Source organism: Brachyhypopomus gauderio, unplaced genomic scaffold, assembly GCF_052324685.1.
Source record: "Brachyhypopomus gauderio isolate BG-103 unplaced genomic scaffold, BGAUD_0.2 sc49, whole genome shotgun sequence".
Taxonomy (NCBI): Eukaryota; Metazoa; Chordata; class Actinopteri; order Gymnotiformes; family Hypopomidae; genus Brachyhypopomus; species Brachyhypopomus gauderio.
Genome location: NW_027506874.1, coordinates 2514854 through 2533886, shown reverse-complemented (window position 1 = coordinate 2533886; position 19033 = coordinate 2514854). Strand labels below are relative to the sequence as shown.

At 43.7% G+C, this 19033-nt stretch overlaps 1 protein-coding gene across 3 annotated transcripts; it reads right to left on the bottom strand.

Moving 5' to 3' along the window:
• Positions 1-5737: 5737 nt before the first annotated feature.
• Positions 5738-17757, bottom strand: lrrc4bb (leucine rich repeat containing 4Bb). 3 transcript variants are annotated; one of them, XM_076986825.1, is made up of 4 exons: positions 17515-17757; positions 17224-17344; positions 12014-12472; positions 5738-11687 (listed from the first exon to the last, which is right to left on the bottom strand). In XM_076986825.1, exons 3-4 carry the CDS (start codon positions 12254-12256, stop codon positions 9759-9761), a joined length of 2172 nt encoding a protein of 723 aa, XP_076842940.1. In that variant the 5' UTR covers positions 12257-12472; positions 17224-17344; positions 17515-17757; the 3' UTR covers positions 5738-9758. The 3 variants fall into 3 exon arrangements, with proteins under 3 accessions (XP_076842940.1, XP_076842939.1, XP_076842941.1); XM_076986824.1 differs by lacking the exon at positions 17515-17757 and having other exon boundaries at positions 17224-17508; XM_076986826.1 differs by lacking the exon at positions 17515-17757 and having other exon boundaries at positions 17156-17244.
• Positions 17758-19033: the final 1276 nt, after the last annotated feature.

Below are 19033 nucleotides of genomic sequence, written 5' to 3'. Positions count from 1 at the left end.
GTTTCTTCCTCATGCAAAAAACTAGGGAGTTTTTCCTTGCCACTGTCGCCTTTGGCTTGCTCACTGGGGGCTAGGACTCGGCACTTGTGAAGCTGCTTTGTGACAACAACTGTTGTAAAAAGCGTTATATAAATAAAATTTGATTGATTGATTGAGAATGACTAAGTTAGCTACAAATACATAACAGGGTTGCCAACTTTTTTTTGGGGGGCGGGGGGGGGGGGGGGTGATTGTAAATTGTTGACCGGGGGGGAGGGTGTAAAATGGACACAAATTAAGTATTATATCACGATCGATCGTTCGCCAGTGGTTGGCGAACTAGTAACTCGTTAAATCATAGATGTGGATCAGAGATAAATAAACTAGATTTTTTTTTGGTGTGAGAAATCGGATGTGTGGCGTGAGAGTGTGTGAAGATGGTCAAATGCGTGTGTCTCACGCTCAATGTGTGAGAGTTGGCAACCCTGACATAATGAGCATTCATGATTAAATTCTCCCTGCAGTGTGTTCTGAAGAGAACGACGCACCACGTGACTCCTCTGTTATAGGATGCTGCCTCAAGTTTAACTTCTTTACAATATTAATGAATTATGTTTCATTGATTTGATTAAATGTAAGAAATTCAATAAATAAATCAAATTTTTGATGTCATTTTTATTTTTACGATTCGAAAAAACCAACAAAATAGAACGTGCATAACATGCCCCTTATTTGGGCACTAAACAAAGTGCGATAAAACACAGGCTCCATTTATAAAAATAAAACCGCAACACGTTTAATGTGACTTCTGTTTTTGGACATTACTGGTCAGCTTCTCAACATCGGGCATGTAAGATGTAACTTTAATCTTGACGCAGGACTGCAAGCTCTCATCTGTGAGGCGGGTGCGATAATTTGATTTGATGTAGTACATGTTTGAAAATATCTGTTCGCACAGGTATGTTTTTTTTTTTTGGGGGGGGGGGGGGGGGGTGATTGTAAATTGTTGACCGGGGGAGGGAGGGTATCATATTTGTCTCCTACAAAAACTATATTAAAACAAAAAATATATTTCTCTCACCCATCTTTTTACATTTTCAAACATTTTTGAAAAAGCTCCAAGCCACATGCGGCTGTAGAGCCATGGGTTGCCGACCCCTGTCCTAGGGTTATGGTCTCTAGGGTTAGGGGTAGGGTTATGGTCTCTAGGGTTAGGGGTAGGGTTATGGTCTCTAGGGGTAGGGGTAGGGGTAGGGTCTCTAGGGTTATGGTCTCTAGGGTTATGGTTTCTAGGGTTAGGGGTAGGGTTTCTAGAGTTAGAGTTAGGTTCTCTAAGGTTATGGGTAGGATTAAGGTTAGAGTGTCTCCTTTCATGTGATTGTTACCTGAAGTACTTTATTTAGCTGAGGTTTACTTTTACAAAGTTGTCTGCTGTAGACATAATGATGTGGTAAGTATTGTAAATAAAAATATTAACAGTGTTCATTTCATTAGTTCAGTATTTCATTATTACATTAAGAAATAATTATTTCCATAATGTGCAATTAGTACTCAATATTTAATTTGGCATTATTAATATTTAAATTGATTATTTTCTAGAATAATGTTCTGGAAGTAAGTAAACATACTACTCAATATATGTATAACATACATGTAACATACTACTCTATATACAGGGCTCTCAAGTCTCACGCATCTTCACACGCTCACACGCCACACTTCCGATTTCACACGGCGAGAAAAAAAAATCTAGTTTATTTACCTCCGATCCATATCTATGTCGCCCTCCACTGGCGATCGATCGCGATATACAAACCCCCTCCCCCCCTCAACAACTCACGTTCGCCACCCAACCCCCCCCCCCCCTTCAACAACTCTCACACTCTGACATGAATCCAAAACTTGAGAGCCCTGTCTATATATGTATAACATACATGTAACATACACAGGTGTCTTAATGGATCTGTTATAAGTGTGTTTTTAAGTGTTTATGATTCAACATATCCATGTTGTTGATCTCCTTTCTGTTGAAAATTATGATTTCTCAGATTACAAGTGTTTGTGATCTGCCAGATCCAGATAATTGATCTGCATTTCCCTGTAACTAGTGATCTGTCATAAGTGTTTGTCTCAAATCACAGTAGATAAACTCTGGGTCTCACCGCTGGTATACAAATAATTCTCAGATGATACTAAGATGATACTCAGATCTGTATGAAAATGCTGCAGAAACTGTTTCAGTTTCAAAAACATCTCACAATTACACTTCTTCTTCTTTCAGCAATTCCCATTTAGGGGTCGCCACAGCAGATCAAACTCCTCCATCTGGCTCCATCTCACAATTACACAATTAGACAAAACTAAACCTGGTTAGCATGTTGTTCTGCAGATAACAGGTTTACAAATATGCCGCTATAAACCTAAAAGCTTTAGCAGTTTAATGAAGGGCTAATTTACAGCATTGTAATGAATGGTAAACTAGCATTATAACAGAACGATAAGACTGAAATGGAAGGGTGAGCTATGGAACTATAATGGAAGATAAGCTGCAGAACTGTAAAGAACAGCTCAGCTTTAGCACTCAGAGGTCAGTTGTGAAATTTAATCTCTCCAGTGGGTCTAGGTTCTTTCTCTGGGCCTCCTAACAAAACCCTGGATAAGTTATAGTGGGAAATGACTGGGGGCTTCGTGTTGATGCCAAAACTACCTCAATCAGCTCCTCTCAGAGCAGGAGCTCAACACCATGGAAGGTCTTCCTTCCAGAAAAAGAATATCTTCCTTTACATAATGGAAAACAAGTTAACCATTAACTAAACATGCCAAGAGACTGCAGTCTGAGCAGCTGGTGGAAGATCGTCCCACAATCTCGGAGCAGACAGAGATGGTCTGGAGGTTTGTCTTCATGCAACTTTAAGCATGGTGTAAATATACAGTAGAACCCCGGAACTCGACCGCCTCAGTACTTGATATATTCTGAGTTTTCGAGAATATTTTGTCTCGGAGCTCGAACAAAACTTTGCTTCTGAACTTCAGAGAACCATATTTAGGGTTGAGGTTCAGTTAAAGGCAGCATTGGTGAAGGGTGCTTAGAGAAAAAAAATTATCACTACAGAGCAGCAAGAGAGAATATTGCAATATAAATATAACTAAAATTAATTAAACTCATGTTGGCATGGTGATGAGTCAAGGATTGGTTCCTCTTGAGGAAAACAAAGAATGTTTGCGTAACCATGCCTGCCTGTGTGTGCACTGACTCATGTTAGCATATGTTAAAAAATCTGCAGTGTATTCACAACCATGATGCATCTGCAGTTTGTTTGTGTTCTTTTATTTACACCTTTGAGTGGATTTAGCTTCAGATGGTGCCATGTGCTCAGTGCAGTGCTCTGCAAATACTGAACACAGCAAAGGTCTGACAACCCCTAGGGAGGGAGCAGTGGGTGGGATAGGGTGTAGGGGGCATGTAAATGAGGTCTCTGGGTTAGGGTGTAGGGGGCATGTAAATGTGGTCTCTGGGTTAGAGTGTAGGGGGCATGTGAATGAGGTCTCTGGGTTAGGGTGTGGGGGGCATGTGAATGAGGTCTCTGGGTTAGGGTGTAGGGGGCATGTAAATGAGGTCTCTGGGTTAGGGTGTAGGGGGCATGTGAATGAGGTCTCTGGGTTAGGGTGTAGGGGGCATGTGAATGTGGTCTCTGGGTTAGGGTGTAGGGGGCATGTAAATGAGGTCTCTGGGTTAGGGTGTAGGGGGCATGTGAATGAGGTCTCTGGGTTAGGGTGTAGGGGGCATGTAAATGAGGTCTCTGGGTTAGGGTGTAGGGGGCATGTGAATGAGGTCTCTGGGTTAGGGTGTAGGGGGCATGTAAATGAGGTCTCTGGGTTAGGGTGTAGGGGGCATGTGAATGAAGTCTCTGCTTTAAGGTGTAGGGGGCATGTAAATGAGGTCTCTGGGTTAGGGTGTAGGGGGCATGTGAATGAAGTCTCTCCACCTGGATGACATTCATATGTCTCCCTAAGAAAGCACACGTCACCAATCAATACATGGATGTTTTAAAATACCAGACTGCTCACTGTCCCAAACACAGCAGACCTATGTATGTGTTTACATCACATCTTCCCAAGGGCTTGAAATGCTGATTGGTGTGGTGTGCAGGAGCTGGCTGTGAGTGTGAGTTTGTGAATACAGCATCACCAGCTTCACTTACTCCTGCAGCAGAGTCTCAGTCCAGAGCTGGACACTCAGTCTGCTGAAACAAGACTGAGCAGTCACTGCGAGTCAGTACTGCCTGAGTCAGTGCTGCAGGTCTGTGGTACATGTCTGTGCTGCATGTCTGTGCTGCTAATCCTTACATCACTTCTGTACCCCCCCCCCCCCCACACACACACACACTCACTCTCTCTCTCTCTCTCTCTGAAGGACAGTGGGTTTCCCACATCTCACAGTTGCTATGGAAACACTGCAGAGTGAGAAGGAGGGAGAGGACAAAGCACAGAGCAGAGAGGGAGGGAGAGAGAGAAAGAGAGGGAGAGGATGAGAGAGGGAGGGAGAGAGAGAAAGAGAGGGAGAGGATGAGAGAGAGAGGGAGAGAGAGAGAAAGAGAGGGAGAGGATGAGAGAGAGAGGGAGAGAGAAAGAGAGGGAGAGGATGAGAGAGAGAAATGGAGGGAGAGGATGAGAGAAAGGGAGGGAGAGGATGAGAGAGGGAGGGTGGGTGGGAGAAAGAGAGAGAGGGAGGGAGAGAGAGAGAAAGGGAGGGAGAGGAGAGAGGAAGGGAGAGAGAAAGAGAGGGAGAGGATGAGAGAGGGAGGGTGGGATAAAGAGAAGGAGTAATAGAGAAGGGTAGAGGACATGGATATGATTGTGGCATTCTAAATGCTGGGTTTCCACACTCACATTAAACATGCTGTACAAATGTGTGTCTGCATTCACACATACGGTCAGTAAATCAGTGACAGCAACAATATTATATACAATATTATATACAATATTATATACAATATTCAATGTAAGTATGTGAGATCTGTGTGCATGTGTGTGTGATCAGTGTGTGTTTGATCTGTGTGTGTGGGAGATTGGTGTGTGTGTGATCAGTGTGTGTGTGATCAGTGTGTGTGGAAGATTGGTGTGTGTGTGATCAGTGTGTGTTACAGCCATTTTGCATAAACTTATTATTTTTTATTAGTTAAATTAATGCACCTGAGTTTTTTGGTCACAAGGTTATATGACGTAGGATAGTTTGGGGAAACGCTAGTGGGAAGGCTAGTGGGAAGCTTGGTAAACACATTTTTTTTTACCACGCTTTAATTTGACCATTTTCTTAATATGCAGTTAAGAATGACAGATCATGGATTATATCATGTGGATGTGTGATCAGTGTGTGTGTGATCGGTGTGTGTAGGAGATTGGTGTATGTGATCGGTGTGTGTGTGTGATTGGTGTGTGTGTGATCAGTGTGTGCAGGAGATTGGTGTGTGTGTGATCAGTGTGTGTGTGATCGGTGTGTGTGTGATCAGTGTGTGTAGGAGATTGGTGCATGTGATCAGTGTGTGTGGGAGATTGGTGTGTGTGATCAGTGTGTGTGTGATTGGTGTGTGTGTGATCAGTGTGTGTAGGAGATTGGTGTGTGTGATCGGTGTGTGTGTGTGATTGGTGTGTGTGATCAGTGTGTGTAGGAGATTGGTGTGTGTGATCAGTGTGTGTGTGTGATCGGTGTGTGTAGGAGATTGGTGTGTGTGATCGGTGTGTTCAGTACAGATACATCTTCATAATTAACATGTTTTCTCCATTTATTTCCAAGATCTTCTGTTTCACTATGTCATGTGACCAGAGAACGAGGAAGCATTACAAAAGCACAATGTTCAGGTTTTATTGGTAAAGTCAGTGTAGCCAATGGCACAGCTCTGACGCTCACACACAAAAGCTTTTGGCACAACCTTTGACCTCTGACCTGGAATTCATCCTGCATCAGCCCAGCCAATCACACTAAGGAACTCTCCACCACCCACGCACACAGGGCATCAACTCGTATCAAATGAAAAGTCTAATATTTCATACAAATAAACAGACAGAACAGGAGGAGCAGTGGGTGATCACTGTTCATGTGTTCCTGAGAGTGAGAGAGGGAGAATGGAAGAGAGAGAGATCAAGAGAAGGAGAGAATGAGGGAGAAAGAGAGGAGAGAAAAGGGAGAAAGAGAGGGGGAGTAGAAAGAGGGAGAAAGAGGGGTGACTGTGACAGAAAGAAATGCAAACACTTTCATAGCCTTCTGTCTGTTTCGAATACTGAACAAGGATTATTCACACTGACAGTCAAAAAATAGAGAATATTTACATCTTTAGATTATATACATACACATGGACCAATGAACCGTTACCCTATAATGAGAGAGAGAGAGACAGAGAGAGAGAAAGAGAGACAGAGAGAGACACAGAGAGAGAAAGAGACAGAGAGAGAGACAGACAGAGAGAAAGAAAGAGAGAGAGATATGGATATATAAAGAGAAATTGAGATACAGAGAAAAAAGCAAAAGTAAGAAAAAGCTTCAATGGGATGTTCAGTGGGAGCATGGGTTAGGGTTAGGGTTAGGGGTTAGGGGTTAGGGTTAGGTTAACCCTAATCCTAGCATGGCATGTAGACTTGTAGACTGTGTGTAATCACTGATCTCAGACCTGACTTCTCCAACTATCACTGATCAGAAACAGAACAAGGCAGCATTCAGGTCAGCAGCACAGTCTGCACAGAGCAAGACAAGGCAGAGAAAAGTACTCTCACATGATCGCCACTCAATTGCTGGTGCATGATGGGATGTGTAGTTCTTCCGATTGTGGAGAGGAGGCAGAAGGTAGATGAAGGTGGAGCACTAGAACGCTACTCTGATCCAAAGTTCAGTTTTACTGTGTCCTGAACCTCTCTCTCTCTCTCCCACACACACACACACACACACACACACACTTTACTGAACCTCTATCAGTATCTATCTGACCTGCATTCACAAAACCAGCAAAACAGAAAAACATTCATAGACACACACACACATACACACACACACTCACAGAAAGAAAGAAAGAAATAGAGAAAGAAAGAAAGAAAGAAAGAAAGAAAGAAAGAAAGAAAGAGAGCACATTTGTGTATGGAAAAATGTATTTGTTTTTACTTTTGACGATTGTGACTTCTCCTAGCCCCGATTAGTTTGTATCTGTGCAGATGTGTTTTCTGCTGTAAGCCACATGTGGGTTTGTGTGTGTATGTGAGTTTCTGTGTGTATATGGGTTTGTGTGTGTTCTGGTATGTTCTGGTGTTCCAGTGGCAATAGGAACAGTAGGTACACATATCATCAGCCTACCAAACTCAAACATAGCTCTGCATGCTACACTTACTACCACCTTACCAACACTTTTTACTAACTTTAATGTAGCATTAAATGACCTTTTCATAATGGCCGTCTCCTAGCAACAACTTAGAAACTGTCTAGCTGAGATTGCTATAGTTGGGCCACTGTGTGAAAACGGATGCTAAGCCTTAAAGACATGGGCTAGGTTTAACCTAACCTTAACCCTAAACCTAGGTTTAACCTAACCCTAACGCCTGGTTTACCTAACCTTAACCCTAAACCTAGGTTTAACCTAACCCTAACCCTAAACCTAGGTTTAACCTAACCGTAACCCTAAAAGACACGGTAACGCCCGACCTTTACATTCACAGATGCATACTCACTCTCCAGTGCTGGCATTTCTGGTAATTCACACTGTGTTCGAGAAAAGAAAAATACTTCATAATGGTCACATGGTTTGCTATGTTTATGTGAAATACACAGGAAAGTTGACCAAGCAGTTTACCTACGATGTCTGCTGGAATAAAAAATGACAACTTAGCAATGGAGATGCACAATATATATTTGTTAATCATTATTGCAGTATTGATTTTTTGCAGTGTTGGTTTTTGCAGTGTAGATTTCTGCAGTGTTTGTTTTTGTGGTGTTGATTTTTACAGTTCTGACATTACAAAAGCTACAATATGTATATGAGCCATCTAGTTGTTCACTGCGTGCTGTGGGTCTGACCCACCAGACATTTCTATTGGGTGTTTGGCATTTTTATACTCTACCAAATGTAAACAGTATTAGCCAAAATGCAGTGCAATCTTTCACCGGCACACAGAATATAATGTTTTTGTCCATACCATGCAGTGGTGTCAATTCCAGGTTCAGAAAATAAAAGTCCTCACCAGGATTTTGCTCAGGCTTCCTGGATTGTGTTGATTCCACTAATTTTACCTGGATTGCACTAATTAGAAAATATAGCAAGCTTGAGCAAAATCCTGGTGAGGACTTTTACTTTCTGAACCTGGAATTGACACCTCTGATACCATGCAGTCCTAACAGTTTTCCAGAGTAACTCCTAATTATTCCTATGTATATCCTAACTCCAACCCTAGACCCTAACCCTAACATTAAGCCCTAACTATAACCCTTTATGCATCTGAACCCCAAAGTACAGCCCACAATTTTTAAACTTATTAATTCCTAACCAAAACCTCCAAGTCTATAACCTCCAGCCACTAACAAAAAGCTTTGCCATATAACTTTTCATTCAAAATTTAGAATATGGTATACCAGTCAAACCAAGACAGAAGACCACACTCTCAAACATGACACAGCTGACAACACTCTCAAACCAGAACTGACCACACCCTCATACTGTAATGTATCGCCCACTACAACAGCAGCACACTCCAGAGAATGTATTAATCTGAAAATGGTGTCTGTTCTATCTGGTTTGTTTGCCTTTTGGCGTGCATGGTACTTTGACCTTAAGACAGCTAGACAGAGAGATTAATTTAACCAAAGACTAACACAGCTAAAGAGAGAGAAAGAGAAAAGAGAGAGAAAAAATAGAAAACACAAACTCACACACATGTTCACACACATGCACACGCATGCACGTGTGCACACATGCACACACACACACTCACATACACACACAAACTCTTCTTTCTATCTTCCTCTACCATCTAACCCTTTTCCTGAAGCATGGACGAGGTGGCGTTTGTGTGTAGAAACATGAGAGGTGTGTAGAGAGGTCAGCAGTCAGGGTCGGGTTCTGACAAACACACCCTCACTTGTGCATTAGAATTCCCCAGCCCAGTTCAAATGGAGATGAGTGTGTATGTCCAGGAAATGCAGTTTGTCTCTTTCAGAATCAGGTTCAGTTCAACTCTCACACCTTTGAAGTGAGAGGGATCAATGACTCCATCCTCAGACTCTTTGTGTGTGTAGTTTATACAGGTTCATACGCGCGCTTCACCTGTATGGGTGGGGTCTGTTTGTGGCAAACCAACACATAGGGAATTACGCTACTTGGATATAGACTATATTTTATACACTGATACAACTTCGTAGAAACTGCAAAAAAGACGGTTTCTTTGGCACATATATAAGCAATAGTGCCATGTCCAGTTTGTCTGTACAAACACTGTAGGACTCAGTAACCCTCTGAGTGTCTGTGGGGGACGAACCTCCCACACCGCCAAAGTCCAACATCAATATGTGCCTGCGATGCATACTAACCAGGCTGCTCCACTCTTCTATGCCTGTGTGTGTGTGTGAGTGTGTGTGTGTGTGTGTGTGTGTGTGTGTGTGTGTGTGTGTGAGTGTGTGTGTGAGTGTGTGTGTGAGAGAGTGTGTATGTGTATGTGTGTGTGTGAGTGTGTGTGAGTGTGTATGTTTGTGTGTGTGTGTGTGTGAGTGTGTATGTTTGTGTGTGTGTGTGTGTGTGTGTGTGTGTTCAAATCTGCGTCTCCTGCACACTCTCCTTGGACCCATTGGACAGCAGTAGTGGTTCTGTCTGCGTGTTGGGCCCATGACTGAGGCTCTTCAGTGTTCCATGGAACGTCATCGCCATGGGGATGGGGATTGGTAAGGGTGGAGAGGCGGAGCCTGGGTGGGAGGAGTCACCGGCAGCTGTTGTGTTCATGGCGGGTTTTTTGGAGGTGGGACTGGTCTTGTTATTAGCCACACTTCCAGTCTGCCCCACACTGAGTCCCAGAACATTGTTGTTGAAGTGGTGAGCTTTGTAGTAATTATTGACATGCTCCACCCGGCCGATGTTCGGCAGAGTGACGATCTCAGGATCGTGGATCCGTAGACTCTGTCCAGCTCCTCCTGTTCCTGTGCCACCGTGGACAGTGGAGCCACCTGCGATACCGCTGGCGCCCCCTGCTGTTCCCATCTCGTCCTCGACGTTGATGATCTCGATGGCGCGAGCAGGGCCGTGGTGCTTGTGCAGCTGATGTTGCTTGCGCAGTTTGTAGAAGACCACCAGCATGACCGCCGCCATGAAGGTGATGGCCACGAAGCAGCCGATGATGATCTTTGTGGTCTTCATCACGTCTTCCAGGCCAGACAGATTGGCAACGTCCGTGATGGAGACGGTGATGGATCGTTCGGGAGCACGGGTGGCGTGTGGCGGGAGGGAGGACAGTGCGGTTCCAGAAGGCCCTGCTGAGGCAGAAGCAGCCGTCGGTCCTGGAAAACTGATAAAAGTTTCGTTGACGAACTGCCGTGCTGAATCATGCCCTTCCTGTCCCGATTCCACGGTTTCCACAGTAACAGTCGTGAAGTAACTGTAACCGTTGCCAGGATCAGAGGCTGAGACGTTCAGAACTGCAGTTGCCGTGGTGTTACCGGCAGAGTTGGTGACCATGCAGGTGTACGGTCCTGTGTCCTGCATGGTGACATTGGTGAAGTTCAATGTACCATCATGCAGCACGGAGATGCGTACCTTGTAGGCACCGTGGGTCATCAGGGTTCCGTTAGGGGTCAGCCAGTTCACAGAGGTCATCGAGGTCCCAGTTCGGCACTTCAGCTCGGCAGCCATGCCCTCGGTCACATTCAGGTCAGTAGGCGGTTCAACGATCACAGGTGCATAGCAAGTGAAATCTCTCTGGTCCAAGTCGCCGATGTAGCGTCCCTTGGTACCAGGGGGGGCATGACAGCGGGCGCAGCAGGTGGAGTTATCTGGCACCGTCTCCTTCAGCCACCAGCTGAGCCACAGCACATCACAGTTACACACCCAGGGGTTGTGGTTGAGGTGTACACGCTCTAACTGCTGCAGGGGCGTGAACAGGTCATGGGGCAGCGAGTGCAGTGAATTGTGGGACAGATTCAGCTCCTCCAGGTTCTTCAAATCATCAAAAGCATTGCGCTCGATCAGGGAAATGTGGGAGTGCATGAGCCAAAGCTTCCGCAAAGACACGAGACCCTGGAAGGAGCCGGGCCGGACTACGCCCAGCTGGTTCCCGGACAGCTCCAGCTCCTCCAGCCGAACCAGTGGCGTGAGGTTGGGCACGTCCTTCAGGCCACACATGCCCAGGTTGAGGAACCGCAGGTTCACCAGCCCCTCGAAGGCGGCGTCTGATATGAAGCTGAGCTTGCGCAGTTCGCCCAGGTCGAGACGGCGCAGTGAGGGCACGCGGTGGAAGGCGTAGGCCGGCAGCGTCTCGATGGGGTTGTTCCGCAGCCACAGCTCACGAAGCTTGCTCAGGTACTCAAACGCCTGTGATGGCACCAGCGGCAGCCTGTTGTCAAACAGTTCCAGTGTGATGAGGTTCGGCAGGCCATTAAATGCTCCAACTTCGATCTGACGGATGTGATTCTTGGACAACTGCAAAATCTCCAGGTGACTCAGGTGCTTAAAGGTGTCTGATTTAATTACCTGAGCAAGGGATGCAGAACAGAAGGTGAGAGACATTATCAACAGTGGAATAAATATTTAATGGTTCATGTTTTTTGCCTTCATGTTTTTTGGTGTGAAGTTGCTACTAGTAAAATGCCTCATGACTCTACACATATGTCCATCAGCTCTGAAGTGCGTGCACTTTATCTCATCTTTTGTGTGTGTGTGTGTGTGTAAAGCTGTAAAGTGACCTTGAGATTGTGAAAGGCACTATATAAATAAAATGTATTAATATTGTTATTTAAGCCTAGATTCACATGCTAAATCAACTTCTACATATCCTGAGTTTACATGAATGTTTTTACCTGTATGGTGTTCTCCTGCAGGTTGAGGTATCGTGTGTTGACTGAGATACTCTGTGGAACTTCATCTAAGCCCTTTCTGGTGCAAATCACTCGACTTGCCTGATTGGAGCAGCTACAGGGGGCAGGGCAAGGGGGACTGGCCTCAGCCAATCTGGGTCCACTGAGATGTGGCCACAACAGCAGCTGGACTAACCAGAGGAGGGGGGAGGGGCTGGAGAGGCCTGTCACCATGGCAGCCCACATGGCAGATGAGTCATGTCCCACCCCTTTTCTAAAAAAGTTAATTTGTCAGCACCAGAATGGCAGAAAGCTCAGATGAGTTTCAAATATTCATCTCCACCAATGATTTAGTGTGCGGTTCGTAAGTTATTCACACAGTCTGGGTAAACAGGTTCAGTCTTCAACCTTCCGTGAGTAGATGCGAGGCATAACACATCACAGCAGGATCAGTCTTGATCACTGCAAAAAAAGATGTAGAGACAGAGAGGACAGAGATTGAAAGGGCAGCAGAGTCAGTAAAATGCAAACATGCATAAGGTCACGTTTCTCCTAGTTGTGCCTGTGACGTCAGTTACAGAAGCAGCCTCTCTTGTCCTCTCTCATCCTTTCATAAGGTTGTTTTTATCATAAACATCTCTGGGAGAGGAACCACACCAGTACAGATATGAGGATTAGGGTTAGGACGTAAGAATAAGGGTTAGTAAGTATGTATTAGTGTTACAGTTAGAATATAAGGATTAGGGTTAGGGTTAATACGTAAGGATTAGGGTTAGTACATATAGATTAGGGTTAGTACATAAGGATTAGAAGGTGATGTTGCATGGGTTAGGGTTATCATGTAAGGATTAGGGTTAGAGTTAGTGTGTAAGGATTAGGGTTTTCACAAAGCAGCTTTACAATTGTCACAACGTGTTGTAAAAAAAAGCATTATATAAATAAATAAATAAATCTGACTTGGACATTAGGGTTAGTATGTAAGGATTAGGGATAGAGTTATAGTGTGTAAGGATTAGGGATAGAGTTAGTGTGTAACGATTAGGGATAGGGTTAATATGTAAGGACTAGGGATAGAGGTAGTGTGTAAGGATTAGACGGTGATGTTGCATGGTCCAGTCTGATTTCTTTATCATTTTTATCTTTAGCATAAGAGAGGTCAACAGCCCACCTCTGCTCTAACTCAGTGTTAGGGTAACTCTAACGTAACTCTAATTCTAACTACTCTAACTCAGACACTACAAACTATCACTATCACACAAATTTAGACACACACGTTCAGACACACACATTCAGAGACACAAGTACAGACACACACGTTCAGAAACACGGTCAGACACACAAGTACAGACACACATGTTCAGACACACGTTCAGACACACACGTTCAGACACACAGCAACATACATAAATATGTTGCTAGGAAATGACTAGGAAATGCTTGGCTGAGGTTGCTCACTGTTGTCATGGTCACAGTTCACACACAGTAAAGCAGCCCGATGACTGCTTCTCGTCAGCAGTAAAACCACAACATGCTAATGCTAATGCTAACCTTGCATGTTCACTGTTACATTTTGGTACTGTGGTGTCTTAGCAATGTCAAGAATGGTATAGGCTATATATATATATTGGCCACCTGAATTAAAAAAAATTTAAACACCTAAATAGATGTTGAATCATTACTCACTGAGCTAATCCACTTCAAATCTCCCACAACACATCAAATGTGTAGCATCACTATTACAAATGTTTCTACTGTCAGAGCAAAATGTGTATTTTCTAATCAGCAATGGGAACATGTCAGTTAAGACCCACACAATCATAAGTAACCATGGGGACAGGTCAGTTAAGACCCACACAATCATGAGTAACCATGGGGACAGGTCAGTTAAGACCCACACAATCATGAGTAACCATGGGGACAGGTCAGTTAAGACCCACACAATCATGAGTAACCATGGGGACAGGTCAGTTAAGAACCACACAATCATGAGTAACCATGGGGACAGGTCAGTTAAGACCCACACAATCATGAGTAACCATGGGGACAGGTCAGTTAAGACCCACACAATCATGAGTAACCATGGGGACAGGTCAGTTAAGACCCACACAATCATAAGTAACCATGGGGACAGGTCAGTTAAGACCCACACAATCATGAGTAACCATGGGGACAGGTCAGTTAAGACCCACACGATCATGAGTAACCATGGGGACAGGTCAGTTAAGACCCACACGATCATGAGTAACCATGGGGACAGGTCAGTTAAGACCCACACGATCATGAGTAACCATGGGGACAGGTCAGTTAAGACCCACGCGATCATGAGTAACCATGAGGACAGGTCAGTTAAGACCCACGCGATCATGAGTAACCATGAGGACAGGTCAGTTAAGACCCACGCAATCATGAGTAACCATGGGGACAGGTCAGTTAAGACCCACGCGATCATGAGTAACCATGGGGACAGGTCAGTTAAGTAACTCTTGTAATCATTAAAGCTGAATGACAAAACTCAGAATGTGTTACCTGGCAAACAGCAGACAGCTCCTTTTACAAATATATTTATTATGTACATTTACTGATGATGATGAACAGTAAAACTGTATAGCAATATATTGTGCATTATCATTTTTATCACAGATTTGTGGGGATATTACAGCATATTATGTAAAACTTGGCAATTCTTTTCTGTTTGGTCATTTGTCTTTGTCTCTGTATTACATTTATTTTCCATACACAACGTGTGCTGTACACTCACTATTTTAACTGGTATATTTACCGTGTGTATATCACGTGCATATTGTTAATGTCCCTTTATACACTATAGCACATCTGTTCATGCACAACCCTTCAGTCACTATTTACCTCACCCATGTCTGTTCACTCATTCATCACTGTTCATTCTTCACACATCTTGAGACTGATAAGTAACATCATTGTGTGTATGAGTGTATCATTCAGAGGAGCTTTTAGCCAGGATGAATATATCAGACACAGTAGTGTTTCGGCTGGGATGAGTATATCAGACACAGTAGTGTTTGGGCTGGGATGAGTGTATCAGACACAGTAGTGTGGGCTGGGATGAATATATCAGACACAGTAGTGTGGGCTGGGATGAGTGTATCAGACACAGTAGTGTGGGCTGGGATGAGTGTATCAGACAGCAGTAGTGTGGGCTGGGATGAGTGTATCAGACAGAGTAGTGTTTGGGCTGGGATGAGTGTATCAGACAGAGTAGTGTTTGGGCTGGGATGAGTGTATCAGACAGCAGTACTGTGGGCTGGGATGAGTGTATCAGACAGCAGTAGTGTGGGCTGGGATGAGTGTATCAGACAGAGTAGTGTTTGGGCTGGGATGAGTGTATCAGACAGAGTAGTGTTTGGGCTGGGATGAGTGTATCAGACAGCAGTAGTGTGGACTGGGATGAGTGTATCAGACAGCAGTAGTGTGGGGTGGGATGAGCGTATCAGACAGAGTAGTGTTTGGGCTGGGATGAGTGTATCAGACAGCAGTAGTGTGGGCTGGGATGAGTGTATCAGACAGCAGTGTGGATACAGGGATTTACATATGCTGGATTGTAAATGGCTAGCACCCAAAAATATCTATCCTACATTAGTCTGATACAGTCAGTGCTGCACCAAGAACTCACAGCAGTACTACTGTCCTATGGTGAGGAGCAGGAGGATGGTGATGATGATGATGATGATGAAGACGATGGTGATGATGGTGATAATGATGAAGAAGACGATGGTGATGATGGTGGTGATGATGAAGAAGACGATGGTGATGATGATGGTGGTGATGATGATGATGATGATGATGAAGACGATAGTGATGATGATGATGATGATGATGATGATGATGAGAAATGCGTAATGCTTTTGCCTTAATCATTACTTGGCTCTGGAGTGTTTGTGTGTTTGTATAGTGATGTCTAATGATCACGTCCATTAGAAGTTCACTTAGAAGTGAATGTAGTGGTCACAACTACAGAGGCACAGGAAACAAAACGCAAAAAAGTATTGTAGCATACAGTTAACATAACAGAGTAGCGGGAGGAATCTCCACTTTAGAAATTTAAATGTTCATGCGCATGTCTTCACTGTGTTAGTTCAGTTATAAAGCATGTCAGATCAGCCTAAAAACTTAGATTTTCATTAAATATCTCCATTGTTTGATCTCTGACTGTTTGAACAATATCTCATGTTGCCACCTTTCCTCAAAAGCAATGTCTTCTTTTCATTTTTTTACATTATCGTCTAAGTGACCTGTACTCTGTCGACACGCTGCGTGTCTGTGTGTGTTTTCTAGTAGTGTTTATGTTTTTTATTCCCAAATAAACAAGCACGCGGCGTTTCTTGACGGTAAAGGCCCCGGAGGATGGCGGTTCAGTCGGCGCGCGCACTTATTTTCGGGACAAACACCGAGTGACACAGGTGCAGCGGCGCGCGCTCCACTGTAACTATGACAACGCTAAATTGATTTGCAGATGCGGGATGCTGGAATCCAGTTGGGTGGCGGCGCTGTGGTCCCACCGGCTCCGGTACACCGGCCCCGGTACAGCAACCCGGAGGCCACGCACAGAATTCGCCCGTTTGGCCAATAAAGCTTTATATACACTAACATGAACGTTTTGACATTCTGACCGAGTAATTTATACATTACAGTAATGAGAAACGAGCGTCACTGCACGGTAGTGCACAACAGACACACACGAGCCGTGCAGCCGCACGTTAATGCGCGAGCGACTGCGGGTCCCGTTATGTCCGTCAAATTCGGACGATAGGCCTCGACGCACGCACGCGCGCACCAACGCGCACACACGGCACTGCAAAATGGCACAAGGGTAGAAAACGACAGAGGAAAAACAGACTCACACTAGTACCTGGTGATAAACGGGATTATGCACAACACGTAGATTTTGACACAGAGATTAGATGATTTAAAAGATCGTGAAATTTCACGTGAATTGAATGTCGAAAAGGGCTGAACGTGCAGCAACAGCGCACACAACGTCGTCTTTATACGGCATCTCCAGCCTACACATCCATTTTCTTGCGCCCGTCGTTGCTACGTACATGTGAACGCCACAGTGAAACCATCTCCACGGTCAATCCCCACGCGACAATAAATTAAAATACACACCAAAAGTGCGAAAGGTGAATTCGGATTAAGCCGTTGCTGGTTTGCACGTTTCCCCTTGGTCTGCTCACCTCGGCAGCGACGTGTTCTCGTTCCCCTTTCCTCCTCAAGACTGATTCAGTCTCCCACGGCTGTGCACGACTCCTGCTCCTACAATCCGGGATGCGGGTGGTGAATCTGCTTTAGCCGTGACTGGCGCGGGGGGAATCGGTCGAAATGTAGTCACATGAGATACGAGAGAGGTGAAAATAAAGTTTAAAATGCGCATAGAGGTTTACATCCTGAAAATTATATGCAGGCAGTAGACGCGTTGACGCCGGCAAACGGACGGATGGTGCAGCTCAACGCACAGGAGATCTTACGTAAAGTCCGTAGCAGTGGAGCGGAGGAGAGCAGAAGGCAGAGTCGAAGAGAGGAGCAGTAAAGCCAGATAGAGACAACACCTGCAGCCTTTACCTCATCATATGGGTGATGAGTATTCAACCTCATCATATGGGTGATGAGTATTCAACCTCATCATATGGGTGATGAGTATTCAACCTCATCATATGGGTGATGAGTTTTCATGTGTGAAATTGTAGTAGATTAGTGGAGCCTGTGGTATGGGAGAGGTTGAGTTTTGTAATACAAAGCTGATCTGGTGTGGTGTACCAAGGGCTAGATATGTTTTGGATATTAATTTCAGGAGATCTGTGTGTGTGTGTGTGTGTGTGTGTTGTGTGTGTGTGTGATTAATATATTTTTCTGCAAAAAAAAAAGCTATACAAAATACTACATCTACAACAATGACAACGGTTTCATCCATTCAAAACACTAAAAACTGAATACAATACCAGTCAAAGGTTTTGACACACATATTCTTTGTTTATTTTTACTATATTAAAAACAGGGAAGGTATCAAACCAGTGAAATAACAAATATTTATTATGCCAAGAAAAACAAATACTGGATGTTACAGTCTTTGAAGTAAGCCTCCTAGACCTTGATGACAGCTTTGCACAATCTTGGTATTCTCTGAACCTGCTTCACAGGAAAACACATATGATGCTTCACCATCGGTCCTGAAGACACTGTCACACTGGGCACACATAGGGCGAGGAACTAAAGTTTGGAAAGAACACTGCTGAGTTTGTTTCTGAAATAGTGTATGTGTGTGTATGTTTGTTTTCATATGAATTCATATATAGTCTAACTCTATCCAAAATGACATTTGATTTAGAAACAGATGGTGGACACTGTTAAGCCGTTTCTAAGCTCTGAATCCGTAAGTGTTAGAAGTTATTCAGCAGCAGTTTCATTAAAACACTAATGTATTTATTTTTGTATAAAAGTGATGCTTTGTCAGATCATCCTTTAAAGCATGTGATTAAAACTTTAAATATTTAACTGCTTGATCATTTTAAATTATTACATACTTATAAGTCATGTGGTTAATTAAAAGCTTAAATGACTACATACTTATTAAGCATGTTATTAATAAAAAATGTAAAGGACTATATACTTATAAAGCATGTTATTAAATAAAAACGTAAAAAACGTTACACTTATAAAGCATGTTATTAATTAAAACTTAAACAATGTTACACTTATAACGCACGCACCCCACATCTTTCTGTGTATCTAGACAAAGCCCTTTGCACCTTTATGGTTTCTTTAGGGGGTGAGATCATCTAATGGGGCAAATGTAAACTCGCAAGTGTCTTTAAAACTCTTGGTGCTATTTATTACATGTATAATAACTTCACAAAGAGGGTTGATACTATTTAAAACATATAATAACTTTAACACTTGAAAGTGTGGTTCTTCATAAACATTAACAGGTTTTGTTTTCCACATATTCAGTTGTTCCAAAGTTCATGGTCAGTAGCCCACTTTTGCTAC

What these genes read in the sequence shown, in the direction of transcription:
- lrrc4bb (XM_076986825.1), bottom strand. Translation starts at nt 12,256, where the DNA reads ATGTGGGCTGCCATGGTGACAGGCCTCTCCAGCCCCTCCCCCCTCCTC. An exon ending in TGCAGGAGAACACCATACAG is followed by an intron (nt 11,688 to 12,013) that starts GTAAAAACATTC and finishes TCCCTTGCTCAG; the next exon opens with GTAATTAAATCAGACACCTT.